This window comes from Rhineura floridana, chromosome 1, assembly GCF_030035675.1.
Source record: "Rhineura floridana isolate rRhiFlo1 chromosome 1, rRhiFlo1.hap2, whole genome shotgun sequence".
NCBI lineage: Eukaryota > Metazoa > Chordata > Lepidosauria > Squamata > Rhineuridae > Rhineura > Rhineura floridana.
In genome coordinates, this window is record NC_084480.1 from 146,580,885 (window position 1) to 146,600,333 (window position 19,449).

Below are 19,449 nucleotides of genomic sequence, written 5' to 3' on the forward strand. Positions count from 1 at the left end.
GCTTAAAAGGAAAAGCAGGTGCTTCCTACATTGTACAACCATTGTGCTTAGGAAGGGAAGCCACAGCTGCTTCATCTCCGACTGTACTGGGGGATTTAAAGGTATGTACCCCACTGTCAGGCTCTAAGCGTGCTCAGTGACAAAGGTGTGTGATCACAGACTGTGCAAGGTGTGAAGGGTTCACGGTGTAATACCCCAAATATGCATGTTCTCCTAAAAGATTTTGCCAACAACAGGACACACATTTCTTGCTTTATCTGAAAAGCCGGCTGTGTACGAAAAGCTGAGCTAACTCTCGACCAACATAAAGTCCTTTAAGCCAACTGTGTCCAAAAAAAGAAAACAAATTCCTTCTTTTCCTGATTTAAATATTCCATATTCCAAAAGGGCCCTCTCAAACTTCAGTCTAATCCTATGCAGAATTATTAGACTGTGCCTACGTTATCTATGGGCTTACTTAGGCATGCCTAACTTTGCATGGAATTAGACTGCTAGGGTTTTGCAAAAGGGGAACACTGGAACTTGGGAAGAAGAGACATCCTGGATACTGCATAGCTTGTGATCTTCAAATGACAACTGAAAGTCTTCTAAATACTTTCTTATCTGTGCCAATTGATATGTTTGGGGAAAAGGTCTTTTCCCTTATATTATATGCAAAATGGCAATAGAAACCAGGTACTTTCACGTCCTTCAGTGGACATGCTCAGGGTAAAGGCAGATGTAAGACTTGTTGTGTTTGACAGTACTTTTGCTGCATTGGAACTCAAAACACTTTATCATCTACACATTTTCTGAGTGGTTCAACTCGAACAGGGAAACGCTAGCTGTGGAAAATTCCTGTTGACTAGAAACCATGCCATCAACACCAGCTCACCTCCACTATTACCAATTCATGGAGCAGTTTTCAAACAGTTTTTGATAAAGCTTTGTGATTTATTTTTTTTAGGATAAGGTGAAAACTTTTATTTAAAAAGAAAAGGAAAAATAAGATAGCCTTACTGATGCATAACAGGAGATGAAGAACTGATCCCCATTCACCTTGTTGGTCTGTGTGTCCATAACGCAAGTCGCCTTACAAGTGGCCTTGTAGCACGGATTAAAAACCTGCTGCAACTGTTTTAAAGATCCTGCATCAGTCTGCGTCCCTACTTTTCAATAACAGAAACATGTTTCTAAGGATGCAGAGTGGGCTAATGAGGAGTGGCGAGGCTGCTCACTCTTTTATCTGCTAGCAGAAGAAGTGTAATGACATAGACTAGTGGAAAAAAGCCATTGTATGAAGAAGACAGCCACCAAAGCATGGAGGGACTCCTCATTTCAACGGCCATCATAATGAACGCTATCACTAGCTGTGTATGACACCAAGTCACTGTTCGATACAGCAGTCTCTGAACCTGGGATTTTGCCATTGAACCAAGGAAGTGATGAAAACGGTAGTCAGCTTCCACCATAACAGCCCAGCAGAGGAACCCAAAGACCTGGCCAGGGTGAAGGCCATGCCACCAGGCTGAGAAGGCAAAGGTGGACAGGAGAGGATAGTAACTGCTCCGTTGGAATATGAGCCTTCTCAGCCACTGGGCGGTACTCCTGTTCCATGTTCGGGTAAAGACAGCAATCATGTGGGCTGTTTCTAGGGTCCAAATGTCAGTGTCCATGAGGACTGCATCGGCAGTCCCTGCATTTTGATTGCAGCCAAGTTCCAGCCCCAAACCAGCTGCAAGAAAGAGGGACTCGTCGAGAAGCCAATGAGAGTAGTAAGCCAGCCTGAAGGACAGGGCCGAAGTCCACATGACATAAACACAGCCAAAGCGAGCACAGTCAATTAGGTCATCCTGAGGGCAAATGTACCCCCTCACAATATTTTTCAAAAAGCCCAAAGTCAGGGCCCCCAAACCTCTTTGAATGGCAGCCCGGAGGGAAACTGGGCTTTTGGAATACCTTATCCATGCCTGAAATCTGTTGAAAGAACACAGCGGGCCTCCTAGCAAAGTAGGGAAACAGAGTAAATAAGTACAAAACGGCAGTGCCTGGAGCAGGTGCCAACCAAGAGCCCTCCTCTCTTCGCTTGGCAACCCCACCCTCACTTTTCGTTCATGGATATCTAAAGCCAGTGAGGTGACCTTCTGGGTCATCAGCATGAGGGCAGAAAGAGTGATGGACAATCTGAAACAGAGGAAAGGGTTAGCTCAGTGATCGATGAACATCATATACTTTACATTTAAGAGGTGCTAGGCTTCAGTTCCTGACCATTCTTCTGTTAAAGAGCTTACATCATATACCAATTTGTAAGTGTTCAAAAGAATCTTGGGAGTTGTAGTTTGGTGCAAGTGCTGAGCATGTACTTCTTTGGCCAAGTACACCTTAATAAACCTGTGTGATATTTTGTGCTTGGTGCAATCGAATCCAGCGTGGGCAACATTTTTCGGCCTGAGGGCCACATTATCTTCTGGGATACCTTCTGGGGGTCACATGCCAGTAGTGGTGGGGGTCAGAGGCAAAAGTGGGTGGAGCAATGAATTTAAATTTTACCTGCGTACAGTAGGCTAGTTTCTACACTCTGTCTATCCAGGCAAGCAAGAGGCATTATCCGAATTAAAGGACACCCTGCAGCTGGTGCCAAGCAGGGCCAGTGCAAGGTGTGACTGGGAAGGGGGTGTGGCCTGGGAAGAGCCCCGAGGGCCAGAAAGAGAGGCCCAGAGGCCACATGCAATTCCCAAACCTGAAGTTCCCCACCCTGATCTAAGCTAATGAGTCAGCTAGGGTGGCCAGGAGCCCTGTTTACAGGGAACAGCCTTTGGTTTGAAAGAGTCCTTTTTTGAAGGACTGGCCTGTCTGAGTCCAGTACAAAGAACCATAAAATTGGGAAGCAAGAGTCTCATAGTTACCCATCTACCTGAATAGGCAACAGACTGAGGAGGTGTAGACATTGTCTGGTCACAGTCTTCTCCATCATGGCGAGATGTATTGCATTTCTATTCACATTTTAGTGTTTCTAAAATTACATCTATACATATATTAGCATACACAAATTTTATGCAGATCTGTGCCTTTGTTTATCCTGTTTGTCGTGCACCCTAGAGTCTGCAAACCCCTTAGCCCTCATCTTCTATATGATTAAGTTCATGTAACTTAACTCCAACACATATTATTTCGCTGCGTACCTTCCCCTCCATCTTCCTCCCATCCTTCTATTGCTTCCCTGTGTTGAATTCTAGATTGTAAGCTCCTCTGGGCAGAGACCTGGCTTTTTTTGTTACTCTCTAAACCATCATGTATATTGCAGGTGATATATAAAATATGTTAATAAACAAAGAAACTAACATGTAGGCAGGACTTGCACCAGGACCTTTACCAGCAAAATATTTTTCTCCCATCCCCCCACCCCTGTTTTCTGTTTTAGCATAGAGCCGGATGAAGTGTTCTGTGAAACTTTAAAACGGGTGCGTCGCTAATGCACTGCCCATGGACCTCAATGGTGCCCTTGAGGTATTCCCCAGTTGCCCCCAAAGCTTTAGAGTCTCCCTCCCACTCTCCTTTTGTAACAAGGTGGTGAAGGTCGTTCCGCTTTTACCCTTCCAAAAGCACATAGAGCTGAAGAAGGAAGCAATGTTTTCCAGTTACTTTTTCAGTTCTATTACTTTTTCAAGGCTCAGATTAATTCTGCCGGATCTGATCTTTACCAAATCCCTTGAAAAAGCAATGTTTGTGTGTGTACACTTTCTCCCTTTCTGTCTCTTGGGTGGTGAGGGGGCTGCTCTGGGGGAGAGAAGAAGTGACCAGAATGGATGGCACTCACATCACTCACTCAAAAATCCAAATATGCCCTTGGGGCCTAAAAGAGTTGGCAACCACTGCTTTAAAAGTAGCTCCCTCTTTTAGTTATTATTTAGTTTGTTCAAATAAAGGTATTGTGTTACTGTCCTGTTTATACTGGGTATAATTTCTATAAGTACAATGAAAATCAAGTTCATAAAAAAAAAAAGAATGCAGGCCCAGGAAGGATCCTCTAAATCCATTTGGTTTGGATCCTAAATATCTGTACATAAGGCCAACCTGTTGAGCAGCCTCTTGCAAGTCTGCTGTTCCTTTGTGTGCTAAATAATGCAAAGTAAACTGCTCCTAAAATTGTCTACTGCATAGTTGGTTGTGCCAACGGATAAACTGGACCAGAGCAATCACATCTTTACCTGATGCATGCAGGTTCTTGTAGGTAATATTCTTTATAATGCAGCCAAAGATGGCACAGTGTTTGCCAGGTCATCTGGAAGAAGAATGCCCAGGTGTGGACTTGCTGTGGGCCAGCGGAATGGAGTACAGCAACAGAAGAGAAGGCAGATATGAACAGCAGCAGGGCATAGCACCGCATGGCAGCCCAGGCCAGGAGGAAGCCACCTGCCAGGAGGAAAGCGTACCTGAAAAGAATCAGAAATGTTTCCAACATCAGCTAGGCAATCTTTCAGGGTGAGAGGTTTCCTACAGTTATGGAGGCTCCAATGTATCCGTGACTAAATTAGGGAATCAAAAATGATTTCCAGAATCTGGAACTAGATGGTACATCACAAACATGTAGTTCTGAATTCTCTGTTTAGAGCTGAATGTGAATGAGGTGGGGAACATTTGCAGGGGAGAAGTGATGATGGAGATGGGTATTTCACCTTTCTCTTGCCAGCTACTTTCCCCCAGGCTGCTTCCTTCAGCTCGGCTTTTTTCTAGCCTTTTAGCTTAATTGGGGGGAAAGTGGATGCAGGAGAAGGATTTCAGGGAAAGTGTGGCAGGGAAGGGTTAAAAAAAGGGAATCTGTGTTTCCTCCTTGACATCCAGTTCCTGCCTAAGTCCCAACTATGGATGAGTGAATATGTCAATTTCCGTTTCTCTCTGTTTCTAGTTCACCTTTCTGCATCAGTTCCCTTTTTTTTTTTTTAAGTTCTCATGAAAATTCTTCAGCATGACAAGTGCGAATTTCAAAGGCTGGCTATGTTTTTGGTTCGCATGTCGTTTTGGAAACGGCAAATTATATAAGTTTGTCTTTAAATGTGAACCAAATTGATTTTCTACCCCCATCCTTTGTGAGAAATTAGCCAGATCATTACACTGGCTAAATCTGCATTGACGTCCAAATATGCCACTTTGTTCACTATTAAAAATAAGCACACAGCATTCTACATGGAGCTACCTCTGAAGACAGTGCAAAAACCTCCGCTGGTGCAGAATTCTGTGGCATGCAGTTGGAAGAAAGATGGCAGGGAGCTCCAGTTGTAACACTGATTTGCTCTCCAGTGCCATTCAAAATGCTAGCCATTACCTTTCACATCTTAAATGGGCCATGTTACATATTTATTTATTTTATTTTATTTATTAGATTTTTATACCGCCTGACTAGCATAGCTCTCTGGGCGGTGTACAACAAAGTGCAAAAATATACAAAAATTCCATAGTAAAATACAACAACAATTTAAAAGAATAAGAAAACCAAAATCAATTACAACACATATTAAAACTAAATTAAGTTAGATTAAAATGCCTTAGAAAAGAGGAAGGTTTTGACTTGGCGCCGGAAAGACAGTAACGCATATCTCAGGGAAAACGCACATTATTATATACCAGGGGTGGGGAGCCAGATGTTGTTGGACTACAACTCCCATCATCCCTGACCTTTGGCCATGCTGAATGTGACTGATGGGAGTTGGAGTCCAACAACACCTGGAGGGCCACAGTTTACAACAGTCTTCTGTCCACACAGATAACCTGAAGAAGGCCTGTTTCACATACTTTCTTTTCCCAAAGGCAGAGAAGTTCAGGAATGGAGCACAGCTCTCCCCGTAGTGGTGCCCAAGGGGATTGCTAGGTACTTAAAAGAATTGGGAGCCCGGCAGATGACACACATTTCCATAAAATTAGCGTATGCTAATTTATAGATATAGATGTCCCTAGGAAATTTAAATAGTTGGATTTCACCAGCACTGCACTTCGCGGTGTGCCCAGCTGCCTTAAAAGTAAAGTTTTTGTAATTGTTTGATTTAAATAGGGAGGAGGAAGGGCAGGAGATCAGGGGCCTGCTGTCAAAAGCATGGGGCTCAAGCTCTCTGGATCACCCACTAATGCTGCCCCTGTTGGCAGATTATTTTGGATCTCCAGTCCAGTTTACCAGTTGGTTGGCAAAACAAACTATGCAGAACACAATTTTTGGAGCAGTTTGTTTACTTCCGGAGCAGTTGACGTTGCATTATTTTAATACATAAAGGAACAGAATTGATACAGGATGTTCAGCATGTTGATCTTACGTTTAGACAGTTAGAATCCAGACGACTGGATTCAAAGGGTCCTTTCACCTCTAGCCCACCTCTCTCATCTCCCTCTATCTGCAGGTGAAAACTTTGCTTTTTCAAGTGCTTTTCCTAGTTCTTAATACATTGCATATAGAATTTTCTAGAAACTGCTGTTCTGAAGTCTTTTTTTCTCAGGTTTAAAAGCTTATTAAAAGTATTTATTATGGTTTGCATAGCAGGTTTTAAAAATCCTTGTTTTATACATTGCTTTGGGAGCTCCTTGTTGGTGATGAAAAAAGTCTCAACAGATTTAAAAAAAATACTAGCGATAAATTAAACAAATATAAGGATACCTACCTTGCATTTATAGAAAGATTCCTAGAGGTGCATAGATAATGAAACAAAACAGCAAACGGAAAAGCAACCAACTGGTAGAAAGCTGTGGCGTGAAAGAAAAATGGGGTTTCCCAGTTCATGGAGACTCTCATTCTCAGAATGTGCTATCTTGCTGGTTGTCTTCCAGCCTTTCTCACCTACATAAAGAGTCTCAGCAGCAGACATCGCTGCCTTTTCCCTATATTTGGATGGCCTAGTAAGGGAGATCGCATAGATAATGAAGTTTATAACCAATGCATTATGGAAACTTGGCTTTCTGCCTGAAATAGACCGTCAAGCAAAAAAGTAAATAAATTATTTGCCCAAATGCCATTTTTGCTGTGCTTCCGTGCCATGAGACTTGGACTGACTGATGTTACCTCCTTGTTCTGCTGAGGGCCTTTTGAACACCGATTACAAGAACAGATGGAAGCAGAGATAAGAACCGAATACCACATTATTTTAATATCTCCATGATACACAAAACTGCAAGGAATCAAAGAAGTAAAAGCTTATCCTCCGCTAACTGTTGCCGTCATGAGCATGATGAGAAGAATATGCAGCCTTTCAGTATAAATGATGGCAACTGTGGTAGGCATGGAAAATTGTTTTAATACACTGGGTGGGAGTGGGTATAAGGGTCAGGAAGTCAGATATCAAACTCTCCAAGTGATCATATTTACCATGGACAGTCCCAGTGCTAAAAAAAGGTGTGCGGGGGGAGGGAGATTTTAATTGGGACCAAAGGAGCGGAGTTAAATCTTCTCTTCCTATGCCCTGCAGTCCTGTTGAAAACCACTCCCACCCATCCCCAGTGCCACCTCCTAATAGTTCCTAATGAGGCATTTAAGATCCTGTGTGGCTTGGCCCTTGGCTGAGCAGGTATTCAAACCCACGCTGCACTGGTGCAAGCCAAACACTTCATTACACCACAACATTGGTGTGATGAAGTGTGCACTGTGTGCCTATCCAAGCGGGACCAGGCTCAGGTTGAAACCTTCACTCGGCCATGAAACTCACTGGGTTGACCACTACCCCTTGTCTAACCTATCACACATGGTTGTTGTGAGGACAGCACTGAGGGAAAACCGTGTACACCACTTTGAGCATCTAGGAGAAAAAGCAGGATATAAATATTCTAAAACAAATGCCGGCTCCTATTATTCTACCAAAACAAAAATTTTGTGGAAATGCATGGAGCATACAAAGCCCCATTTCTGCATATTGCTCCATGCTAGACTCCCACAGAGATCAAGAGAGGCCTAAGTCACTTCTATTTTTGAAGCTGCTAACTATAGCAAACATTTTAAAAATGACGCTCAAAAACAAAATAAGGCACCAAAATGAGTGAGTGGTTTGTTTACATAATCAGCTGATCTGAGAGGACACGTTCCTCCTGGTCTAATCTTGCACCATCAGAACCAAATATATATATATAATTATTGATTAACATTTTTAACTCTTTAATATGACAAAATCTGTATCAGTTAACTAAATAAAACCTATGTCTTCTACCAAATCACATCTCTTCCAGTTCTACATTTCCACTTCTAAGTTGACAAAGAAGTTGTGAAGCTTATCAAATACCAAAAAAGGAACAAGTGTCTAAATTTGAGGGCCCCTTTGAACTTGAGGCCCCAGGCCAAATGGCCCCCTGCTGCCGCCCCCCATTGGCCCTGCTCCACACAATAACTAAGAGTGGGGCCATGCTCCTGGCTCAGCTCCCTGGACATTTATGTCTTGGCATATAAAATAACAAAGAGGAAGCACAGGCAATAGCAACTGTTTGTGTATGAGCTTTCTCCTTGCAGATGTCAATGCCAGTGTGTGGATGTCCAGGTTGTGGGGCCAGTGGTGGACCCATTCCCCAGTCATTGCTTTCATGCAATTAATGTGTGAAGGCAGCTAAGACTGCCATCTTATTATTCTCTTAGAGCATTGGCCATGCTTGCTGGGGTTGACGGGAGTTGTACTTCAACATCGGGAGGACCAAAGGTTCCCCACTCCTAATCTAATGTGATCCAACAACTGCAGCTTTGCTTAGCATTGCTGTGAGACTCTGCACCTGCTGGATTTCAGCACATTGTGCAGCTGTTGAATCTTCAGGAGACTTGCTCCCCCGCAAACAGTGCCAATTTAAAGTAGAGAGTACTATATATCTGTACTCACTTTAATATTAGTAACACTGAGTCTTGTGGCACCTAAGAAGACTTAACAGATTTATTATGTCATAAGTGTTCATCAATTATAATCCATCAGATGTCTGAAGTGTTTCCCTGAATTGCAGGTGCACTGAGACACATGAGGGGACGAAAGTTGTAAACAGTCAAGACGGATGGAAACGCAATGCAGAAAGTATAGACAACGATAATGACGTTATTAACAACAGCCAATCACTACAAGCATTTGATGAAATAGCCTGGAGTCCAGGATAGTTTGTCATAATAAATTTGACACGTGTAAGGTGCCACAAAACCTTGCTTTGATGCAAGAGGCTAATATGGCTACCCCCTGTGGGAATTTTAATATTAATACAATCTCCCTTCCCCTTTGTTCTACAATCTCAATGTAACTCCCACATGAACGTGAGATTGCCAATATTCACCCCTTTTCCGATGGGGACCCCTAAAGTAGACTGCGGGAGATGGGCGGGGCCTGAGAGCGTCTCGGTCCCACCCTCAAGCGCTTATCATTGGCTACGAATGGCGTCATGCGACGTTGATCTCTCCCCGCAACGTCGCTTCCATCTTAGGGTCTGATAATCCATAAGGCTGATGAATCGATTCTGAGATGCTCTTTCGCCTCTCCTTACCGATTGTTCAATGAGCAGGCTGTATCGTCGCTGGCTGAACAATGGATGAGAGAGCGGAAAAGATGGCGGAGAAGACGCAGAGGAGGTGAGCTGATCCGATCCCTCCAGGTGTGGCTGGTGGGGTCGGATCCTTGGGGGTGGCAAGTATAGGCATTTACATTTGGGACTAAGAAGCTGCGTGGGACGCTGTGGAATTGGAAGCCAGAGCCCTTGTCGTCTCATCACTTGTACAACGTCCACCCTCCTTGCAGAAGTTAAATGAGCATAGCATGGCTAACGCGACAGCATTATCGCCAGTTTCTGCGGCTGTGAATTGGTCTCTTATCCACTTCTGTGTCGTATGTTTCCTAGCCTCTGAGCTCCTGTTTATATTCCTCCCCCCCTTGTCTGTCAATTGAAGATAGTGCTTCGCTCATCTGATGTAGTCCACGAAAGCTTACGCCACTGCAGTAATTCTTTTAGTCTTTAAAGTGCTACAAGACTAACGGGGAGCCTAACCTGATAATTTTCTAGGTTGGAACTTCGTTCTCTTTATATTTTATATATTGACTTTACTACTTATTCAGGCCTCTAATTTTTAATGGAGGTGTAGCATAGTGGTTAAAGTGTTGGACTACGACTTGGGAGACCAGGGTTCGAATCCCCACATAGCCATGAAGCGCACTGGAAGACCTTGGGCCAGTCACTGCCTCTCAGCCTCATGAAAACCCTATTTATAGGGTTGCCATAAGTCGAAATTGACTTGAAGGCAGTACATACATACATAAGATTTTAAAAAACCCAAAAACATACCCACTCTCCTATTCTTTTGTCTTGCAGAGAAAAGAAAACCATAAAAGTTTGACTAGGGCTGCAAGCCTATATTCACTTCCTAGAACTCATTAGGGCTTACTTTTGAGAATAGGATTGCTCTATTAAAATGCTCTTTTTCCCCCTGGTGGGAAGTGCTCACAGTCTGTATCCCAGACTGTATCTCAGTCTTGTCAAATCTTTGTTTTTTACTAGAAACCCAAGATCTACAAAAGACATACAGTTAGAATGAAAGAACAGAGTGCTTCTGAGCAGAGCTTGGAAAAGTTACTTTTTTGAACTACAACTCCCATCAGCCCCAGCCAGCATGGCCACTGGATTAGGCTGATGGGAGTTGTAGTTCAAAAAAGTAACTTTTCTAAACTCTGCTTCTGAGCACATTCTGAGTCTTGAAATTGGTTTTCAGTACCAGACCTCCAGTGAGCTTACAGTCATTTCACACAAAAGGCCACTCCTAAGTAGCTTTCTTAATTTCTGTAGTGCCTTCTATGGTGGACAAGATGGAACCCCAAGGCCAACAGCCAAGGCATTGAACAGGAGTTCCCCTAGCACCCCTTCCTTGAATTGCCCATCCAGGAAGAACTGAAGCCACTGTAACACTGACCCCAGTTCAGCTGAGTGAGACAGTCCAGAAGGATCCCATGGTCTGGTATTAAAAGTCACTGAGAGATTCCAAGTTTGCTTGAAATCAACTGGATTTACTTCCACATATATGTGGTTTGGAGGGAGATGCAAAATCCTGTTGCTATTTTTGTTGATGTTCTCTTTTCCAGTGTAAAGATTGCTCCTGGGGCTGTTGTCTGTGTGGAGAGTGAAATCAAGGGAGATGTGACAATTGGTAAGAGAAAGTACTTTGTGTGGTTACTATAGCTATTAGAATTTTCAGAGTCAATTTGAATTACTGCCAGAACCTGGAAGCTGATCTACAGAATAGCCTCTTAACTCCCACGTATTGCTTATTGTTGCAAAGCAGGCATTGCATGATGTCTGTCTTGGGTACTTGGCAATCCCTAGCACATAGGGAGAAGATAACCCAGACAGGCTCATCGTTTGTTTATAATGTGAGTGGAGAACTGGTGGCTCTCCAGGTGTTGATGGACTCCAGCTCCTATCAACCCCAGTCAGTTTGGCCAATTCTAAGGGTTGTTGGGAGTTGCAGTCCAACAACAAATGGGGGGCCACAGGTTTCCCACCCATGGTTTACAACATTGATCAGCGGGTAGAACCAATGAGCTGATCAGAAATATAGGCACTCATGAGAGATCGCTTGTAGTCTGAAATCCTCCTTCTGTGGTGCCGCTGCTGGGAATGTGCAGTCTAGTTCACTGTTTGAGAATATAGTTGGTGGCGAGAACTTTGTCCACATCTGCAGATTTCTTATCGGTTCCATGTACAGCCATGGTAACCATGTAATAATGGAGACCAATTGATACTGCTGCCCAGGATCATATGTTTCCTTGAAGTACTGGGGGCAACATATAATAAACCTTAGGCATTTTCCACAGGGCCTCGGACAGTGATTCACCCCAAAGCACGGATCATTGCAGAAGCTGGACCAATAGTAATTGGGGAAGGTAACCTCATAGAAGAACAGGCAATTATCATAAATGGGTAAGTATGATATGTTGAACTTTCTTAGGCCAGTGTGTTGTATGTTGGGAATGCCTTAGGGAATGCAACCAAAGGCCAACTTAATGTTTAAAGTGTGAAGACAAACATAGGTTATAGTTTATGCAGTCTCCTCTACACATGCATACCTATCATAGCTTTCCTACCTTTGTAGCTGCTCTCAACAGTAGAGCACATGTTATATGTACAGAAGGTCCCAGTCTGGGTCACCCTGCCACTCCAGCGAAAAATATCTTGGCGATTCTCGTTGAGTTCTTAGAAAGTGCTGAGCTAAATGGACCATTGGTCTTATTCAACATAGGATGCTGCCTTGTATACCCAAAGCTACTAAAACTTAATTCTCCCAGGCTACTTCCTTTGCTCTCATTCTCTTGCCACCTTGCTAAATGGCCACTTCTTATTAGCTCAATTTTCCAAGGGTAGTTTAAACTCACAAGAGTGTCAAGGTGGGAGAAAGGCAAAGCCACTTTGTGAGTATGCTGTTGCAGATTGGTAGTGAATCTCCATGAAAAATCCCCGTGTTGATTTATGTTCCACAGTAAAGAGAATATGCCATTAAAGAAAGCATGTATAAAAAATCTGAAATAAAGAACATGGCTTCCTACAACCCTTTCATGCCTTTAATGGTTCACTGTTGTACCAATGTGATTTGATCACACCATATTTAATGTGATTTTTAAACTCTTCTCACAACACTGATTTGGTGATGAAATGTTTTGTAGTGTTCTCATGATGTTTTGGGCACAAGTGCAAAGAGAGTTGGAAAGCAATTGGAGAATAGTTTAATCTTCTGATCCTTCCAGCTGACACACCTGCACAGAGTTACTGGTCCCCTCTCTAGCCTGGCAGAGCATATTGCTGTACTATGCCAAGGTCAGCTATCCTTGCTAGCTCTGCAATCTGGACAATCAACTTTCTAACTCTTAAATAAAGGTGAAATAAGGTGTTTTCTATACTGAAGGGCTCTCCTCATCTGCATCCATGTTTCAAACCTCAAGTAATGTTTTGGGATGCTATTCTGCAAACCTGCTCTCTTAGCTTAGTTTTTCCTCAGAATATATTTATATAGATGCAAAATATGATGATGTTTTGCCCAACATTCTTCTTCCAAGTTCACACCTGTTCCAGTATTCTAGAAGAAACAGACTTGCCTTTCAGGTATGGGGAGAAGTGGGAAATCAGAAGCAGAGGGTTTGTGCCAGTGCCAAAGTTTAACTGTCCAAACCTTTCAGCTGCCAAAGACATCTCAATCTTTCTACAAGGACACAGCTTTTTTTAAATGTAGAAATTTTAATGCAGACTTCAATCCTTTTACAGCTATCCTGAAAACATTATCCCTGATACAGAGGAGGTGGAAGCCAAACCAATGATCATTGGCACCAATAACGTGTTTGAAGTTGGCTGTTGTATCCTTCTGAGAAGCAGTAGTTAAAAAAGAGAGAGATGTTTGCTCAGGGCAGTGAAGGTTACAGAATACTTAAGTAATGAAAACACCAGCTTGTGATGAAGTAATTCCTTAAGTCCCCATTTTGCACAGGAGAGAATTGCCTAAGATGTATGACTTATCTAAGATTAATGCAGCTTATAACTGTTGAAGCTACAGAAGTGTGGTAAAAAAACCTGTGTTGTAATAAAGGGGATCGTTCTCAGTTATAGTAGCCAACTGATTGCTCACAAAGAACTTCTTTTAACCTGTTCTTCTGAGAAAATTCAAATCACCATTCATGCCTCCTCTGTGGCGGTTTGTCACAGCCTGTGATGTTACAGCATTGAAAATCTAGGGCTACACACCTGGTTGCTTTGGGCACGGGGAAGCCTTTAAGCGTACACTCTGAGGTACATGGGGAACCTTTGGTTAAACTAAAGGCCGCTAGGCTTTATTCCAGGAGCTTTCAAACTGAACGTTACTGAAGCAAATCAGTTGTGTAGTCTTGGAGCCTTTTGCCAAAAGTGACAGATTTTAGGATCTGCACTGTAAGTTTTTTTAAAGATCTTGTTTATGTTTCCAGTGCTATGAAACTAGCAGCATACTTGCCCTGAATGTCTTTCCCATATATGGGGATTCTTCAGATTGGCCTTTATTAGGAGGAATCCAGGATAAGGGAACACGCAAATGAAGTACTCTTATTAATCAAGGGCCGGTTCACATGGCAATTGAATGTGAGATGGGTTCTACTTGCATGCCTGATTAATTTGCAGCGATCACATGACATAGGTGGCAAAGGGAAGGCATCCCGCTGCTTTTAGCTTTTAATCCGCAGCAAATCTATCCAATTTTAATCTGAAAAGGGGAGGAAAAACTGTGTGTACTTTGTATCTCTAGGGGCTTGTAGATGCTTAGCTCCGATGCTTTTGTGAGTCCACGCCCACTCCCTCCTCCTCCCTTTGCTATGTCATTTCCTGCTGGCCCCCTTTCTGCAAGCCCATTGCAAACAGTGCTTTTTTCCCTTTTCCCCCTAATTTGTGCAAAAAAGCATAACATTGTTCAAACAAATACTTGTATTTCTGCTGGATTCTGAAAATACAAATAATAAAACTTGAGGATTTTTTCTTTTTTTATTAAACTTACTGTGAAACAAACTGAGCATGCTCGGTTGCCAAGGTAACCAGAGGAAGTGAGTTTGACCTTAAGAGGGCATGGTCATTAGGAAGCTGCGTGATTGACTCTTTCTCTTCAGTATGAACGGAAAACAGCGATTGGAACGTAGGAAGTGTGATCTTTAAGCTCCCATTGCAATGGAAAAAGCTTTGTCTTTTAAATGGAGTTCAGCTCCCATGTGAACAGATTTTCCCTAGGTAGCAAGCCATCAGGAGGGTATTAGCACCACCTAGTGTCCAAAGGCAAGAATGCATGGGATGCTCCTTCAGACGTTCCTTCCTGCCTGAGCCCAGTCCATTCCTGCCTTTGTCCTAGGTTGGATCCTTCTGCCTTAGCTCTTTGTGAGTCTGTTCCTGTATTGTGCATTTTGTGAGTCTGTTATGTATCTTATTTGTTGCGATTCCTTGATTTTGTTCCCTTTTTATAAGGGAACAAATGAAGTACTCTTCTTAACCATGACTTACAGATTCTCAGGCAATGAAAATAGGAGACAACAATGTAATTGAGTCCAAAGGTAAGCGTGCTGATTAAATGGAAAGTCTAACAGTGGGCTATTTTATGTTTACAATTTTTGCGTTGTTTGCTTTCTGTATGCTTGTGAGGACCACTCCTACATCTGATAATCTTGGAACAGTTTATGTGAGAAACTTTGATACATGTATTGTAAGTCCATAGTAGTATGCTTAGAATTACAGTCTTATAGTTCGTTATTTTTTTTATATATATATAAGTCAGTGACACCCTGGCATCCTCAATAACAGTACTGGCAACAGCTGGCAACTACTTACCTGGAAAACAGCTTGCCCTTCACCACCAATCTTCCTCTGGGAAGCATAGCCACAAGAGGGTGGCTTTAAAAGAAGATTAGACAAATGCATGGAGGACAGCGCTATCAATGGCTACTAGCCGTGATGGCTGTGCTCTGCCACCCTAGTCAGAGGCAGCATGCTTCTGAAAACCAGTTGCCGGAAGCCTCAGGAGGGGAGAGTGTTCTTGCACTCGGGTCCTGCTTGCGGGCTTCCCCCAGGCACCTGGTTGGCCACTGTGAGAACAGGATGCTGGCCTAGATGGGCCACTGGCCTGATCCAGCAGGCTCTTCTTATGTTCTTAGGGTGTCTTGCGTTTACACTTGGCAAGAGTGGGTCCTACCAAGCCTGGCCAGTGCCTGACATGAATTGCATGTATGCTCTGAATGTACCCAGAGTTTTCCGCAGTGTGACCGACTTCTGTGCTCCTTAGCAGAAGAGTCAATGTGAAGGTGAACTTTTTGCAAACCTCTGCATTAAGGCAGAGTCGGATAAGGGAGGGACTTACGGGAGTACTGTGATGTCTTAATATTTTAACACAGAAAGTTAAGGCCAAGTGTGTGTGAGGATGTCTGTTCACATTCATCCCATGTTGCCCACGCATCTCCCATTTCCCCCCGTTTGGAATTTTAGATTGGAAGCTCCTTGAGGCAGGGACCTGTCTCCTTTACTGGTAGTTCCATGTACATCAAACAAAGTATGATAAATTAACTATGGTGTAAGCAATCTCAGGAGGAAGTACAGGTTGTGGGAAAATGTCATGCTTCTCAGTAGCAACATATTATGATAGCTACAGATGGTGTATATTGTAAAATGGGGTGGAGAACTAAATCCCCCAACCCTGACAGGCCACCTTGACAGGTGCACTCTGCCCACTTCTCAATCCCCTGGCATCACTATGTCAGGTGGTCCATTTTTCCTTTGCAGCACAGCAAGCCACACAACAGAGCAAAATCCAAACCCAGCCAAGGTGGACTTGAAGTTACTGCTAATCGGCTGATCAGTGCTGACTTCACCTTCCACTTTCAGCAGGGGTTAGCTGCGTTGTCCTGTGGGGAACTCCATAGCACAGTCAATCCCAGCAGGCTTGAAATCACCTAATCAGCTAATTGACAGTGGCAGCAAGCTTCCTTTCCCGATGAACAATTGGCAGCTCAATTTGAGGCTCCCAATTGTGCATTGGCAACTGCTTCTCTACCTCTCCCACACCAGATGTTGCATATGATGTCAGATGTGGGGCAAGTGGCCCTGGTTTCAGGGGAATGGCCTTACTGGTCAAATTGGGACCCATGCCAGGCCTGATTAGGCCCATATTGCAGAGGCTCCCCATACCTGCTGTGGAACCTCAGAGAAGCAAACTGTGCAGTTAGTAGAGGCCACCTCAGGTTCAAAGGGAAAAGGGAAGCTAGGACAGGAAAGGTCAGAACTTGGCAGGATCAGTGAGTGATAAAAGTTGGTGTTGAAGCTTTGCAACAGCCCATTTGCAAACTTTCATCGCTCTGAGGTTTCCCTGTGTTTTGCTAGAGCAGGTATGGGGAACCAGTGGCCAAACTCCCAGCAGCCCCAGCCAGCATGGGTCAGGGATTATGGGAAATGGAGTCCAACATCATCTGGAGGGTCACAGGGCCCTCATACCTGTGCCAGAAGGTACAGAGTGTGGCAGTGTAAGGCCAGAGTATAGTTACATGTCACTGGATTGTGATGCTGTGCATACTTGGAAGTAAGCCTTGAAATTGATGGTACTCATAAATACAGTCAAAATCTGATCTCAGCGTTTTGGCAAATGGAAAAGTTGTGTAACAAGTTGAGTTCTAGACACAAGATAGCAAAAATGTGAGACATTATGGAGGACTGGCAGACAATGGAATATCTTGATGGTATCCTCCGTTCGTAGAGGTGGGATGCTGGGGTGAACAGGCCATTGATTGGACTTAATGATGCCCATTCCAGTTGGGTTTTTATACCATTTCCCCATAATGCATGTTTTAAGAATTTTTGTCTCTGCAGCATTTGTGGGTAGGAAAGTGATCTTGACAAGTGGCTGCATCATTGGTGCCTGCTGCAATGTCAACACCTACGAAGTCATCCCCGAGAACACAGTAATCTATGGAGCTGACTGCCTTCGGCGAGTGCAGACTGAGCGGCCACAGGTGGGTGCATGATAGGAGCTCAAACAGTGGCTTGTTGAGGTCCAGTCAACAAGGGCTCTGATAAACATGGGCTCCTCCAAGTGACTCGCTCCTACGTCAGCTTAGATGCTTGGACTCCAGATCCCATCAGCTGACATGGTCAGTTTTCAAGGTTAATGGTAGTTGTTGTCCATCAACATCTGGAGGGCCATAGGTTCCCCATCTCTCCTCTGCAGCTTTTGGGGGGGGCAGTTTGGCTTTCTCACAGACTCACCATTGGTTTGAACAACTGAGGTGGATTGGAGGAGAGCTTCCTTTGCTATTCATGCTAGGAAGAGGAATTAAAAGCCTGTTGTTTTTCTCATCTTACAGGAGACTGCTGGGATGTGGGGGGGGGGTAGGAAAATGTGGGGCATGGAAAGGAAGTTTCTAGAGACTGGATCATTTGCCCTTTCCTCCCTTACATCTTTACTGATTCTGTGGTTCTTGATCCAATTACTAGAGCAGCCTTTGCCAACCCAGTGCCTTCAAGCTGTTTTGGACTACAACTCCCATCAGCTGGATTGCTTCTTTTATTTTAATTTTTGCATCAGGTGCCTGTCAGGAAGTTACATCTCCCATCAGCCAAAACAGCTAGGGGGCACCAAGTGAGTGAAGTCTGTACTAGATCAATGTATTATTTTCCCTGGTAGAGCACAGCATAGGCAATTGAGCTCAGACTGTCAATATTATTGCCTATCTTACACGGTTTTTTAACGCTGCTGTTCTTTTTAGCCACAAACATTGCAACTGGACTTCCTAATGAAAATCCTACCAAACTATCATCATCTTAAGAAGACCATGAAATCAACCTCTACTCCTGTAAAAAGCTGAAGACCTCCCCACATGATTACCAAAATGGCAGTGCTTTCAGGACCTTGTGTCTGCAAAAACTAAACTTGCTTAGCTTACTCGCTCATTCATTCCATTGTGCAGCATAATTTTATTTATTAAAATGGTGAAAAATAAAAAGTTGTGTTTGTATTTCCCTCAGTGGGTAGTCTTCCTAGCTGGTAAAATCTTGTATTTTGATGGAAGAAGGAATAATTTAAGCATTTCAGAAAAAAGAGCTTTCAGTGGAACTGGAGAACATTAAATACCATAGGCATGATTCAGGCAAAGTTAGACACTTTTAAAAATCAATGGGCGATATTTAAATGCATGCTTAATGCTTGCACTAAAGGTTAAAAATGCTTAGGTACTTAAGAGTGGAGAAACCGTGGTCGCCATCCAGATGTTGCTGAACTCCATCAATTCCTGAATGTTGGCCAATCTGGCTGGGGCTGATGGGAGTTGGAGTCAACAAGATCTGGAAGGTGGCCACAGCTTCCTCATATCTGGCCTACATTGTAACTCAAATATATTAGAGATGCTCATTGTTTCACTTATACTTGTGTCTCTTCGGGCAAAAATCATGCAAATCCCTAAGTGGTGTGCTGGCTGGGGCTGATGGGAGTTGGAGTCCAAAACATCTGGGGAACACCAGGTTGGCAAAGCCTGCCCTAAGGAATCCAGATGTGACTGCTTATCAGTTCCTCATGGCTTCTTGATGCTACCCCACATGCAATTCATACAGCCATGTGTATGCCCTCTATATAGTGTGGGAGAGTGTATATAATTTACAGAGCAAAGCTATGCCTAAGGGTGAAATTCTAAACACCCTTATAGGATTTTCTTCTATCTAACCTGCAGAAGGTAATCAGCTCAATGGCTCATAAAAAATCTGATCTTTCTTCCCAGTTGCTTAACATGTGCAACCCAGGCAAAGTCAAGCACCCTTAAGCCTGTTGCTTGTAAAGGAATTAAGCACTTACTTGTGTCTAGGCAAGGTCTGCTGATTTCAAGTTTTCTTAAATTTCTCTGGATTACACCTTTCCAAAGGTTTTTGCCTGGGGTAAGAGTTGTCCAGTGCAGGGATATCTAACATCTGTATATTCTGGGGCTGTTCTGGTCTCTAGTAGTCCAGGGGCCAGCAGCTTAACAC

At 43.5% G+C, this 19,449-nt stretch overlaps 2 protein-coding genes across 3 annotated transcripts; one reads left to right on the plus strand and one right to left on the minus strand.

The window, feature by feature from the left end:
* Positions 1 to 936: 936 nt before the first annotated feature.
* Positions 937 to 9,796, minus strand: MBOAT4 (membrane bound O-acyltransferase domain containing 4). 2 transcript variants are annotated; one of them, XM_061635581.1, is made up of 3 exons: positions 9,247 to 9,796; positions 4,188 to 4,412; positions 937 to 2,163 (listed from the first exon to the last, which is right to left on the minus strand). In XM_061635581.1, exons 2-3 carry the CDS (start codon positions 4,364 to 4,366, stop codon positions 1,191 to 1,193), a joined length of 1,152 nt encoding a protein of 383 aa, XP_061491565.1. In that variant the 5' UTR covers positions 4,367 to 4,412; positions 9,247 to 9,796; the 3' UTR covers positions 937 to 1,190. The 2 variants fall into 2 exon arrangements, with proteins under 2 accessions (XP_061491565.1, XP_061491555.1); XM_061635571.1 differs by lacking the exon at positions 9,247 to 9,796 and adding an exon at positions 6,624 to 6,742.
* On the plus strand, positions 9,387 to 18,437 carry DCTN6 (dynactin subunit 6). Its single transcript, XM_061635593.1, has 7 exons — positions 9,387 to 9,538; positions 11,037 to 11,101; positions 11,769 to 11,874; positions 13,210 to 13,298; positions 14,958 to 15,005; positions 17,305 to 17,447; positions 18,201 to 18,437. Exons 1-7 carry the CDS (start codon positions 9,495 to 9,497, stop codon positions 18,297 to 18,299), a joined length of 594 nt encoding a protein of 197 aa, XP_061491577.1. The 5' UTR covers positions 9,387 to 9,494; the 3' UTR covers positions 18,300 to 18,437.
* The last annotated feature ends 1,012 nt before the right edge of the window (positions 18,438 to 19,449 follow it).

Excerpts from the sequence above, each read along its gene's own strand:
- DCTN6 (XM_061635593.1), top strand. The coding sequence starts at position 9,495 with ATGGATGAGAGAGCGGAAAAGATGGCGGAGAAGACGCAGAGGAG. Across the intron at positions 9,539-11,036 it reads GCGGAGAAGACGCAGAGGAG|TGTAAAGATTGCTCCTGGGG; the intron begins GTGAGCTGATCC and ends TCTCTTTTCCAG. Across the intron at positions 13,299-14,957 it reads CGTGTTTGAAGTTGGCTGTT|ATTCTCAGGCAATGAAAATA; the intron begins GTATCCTTCTGA and ends CATGACTTACAG.
- MBOAT4 (XM_061635571.1), bottom strand. The coding sequence starts at position 6,742 with ATGAACTGGGAAACCCCATTTTTCTTTCACGCCACAGCTTTCTACCAG. Across the intron at positions 4,413-6,623 it reads AATCTTTCTATAAATGCAAG|GTACGCTTTCCTCCTGGCAG; the intron begins GTAGGTATCCTT and ends GATTCTTTTCAG. Across the intron at positions 2,164-4,187 it reads CAAGAACCTGCATGCATCAG|ATTGTCCATCACTCTTTCTG; the intron begins GTAAAGATGTGA and ends CCTCTGTTTCAG.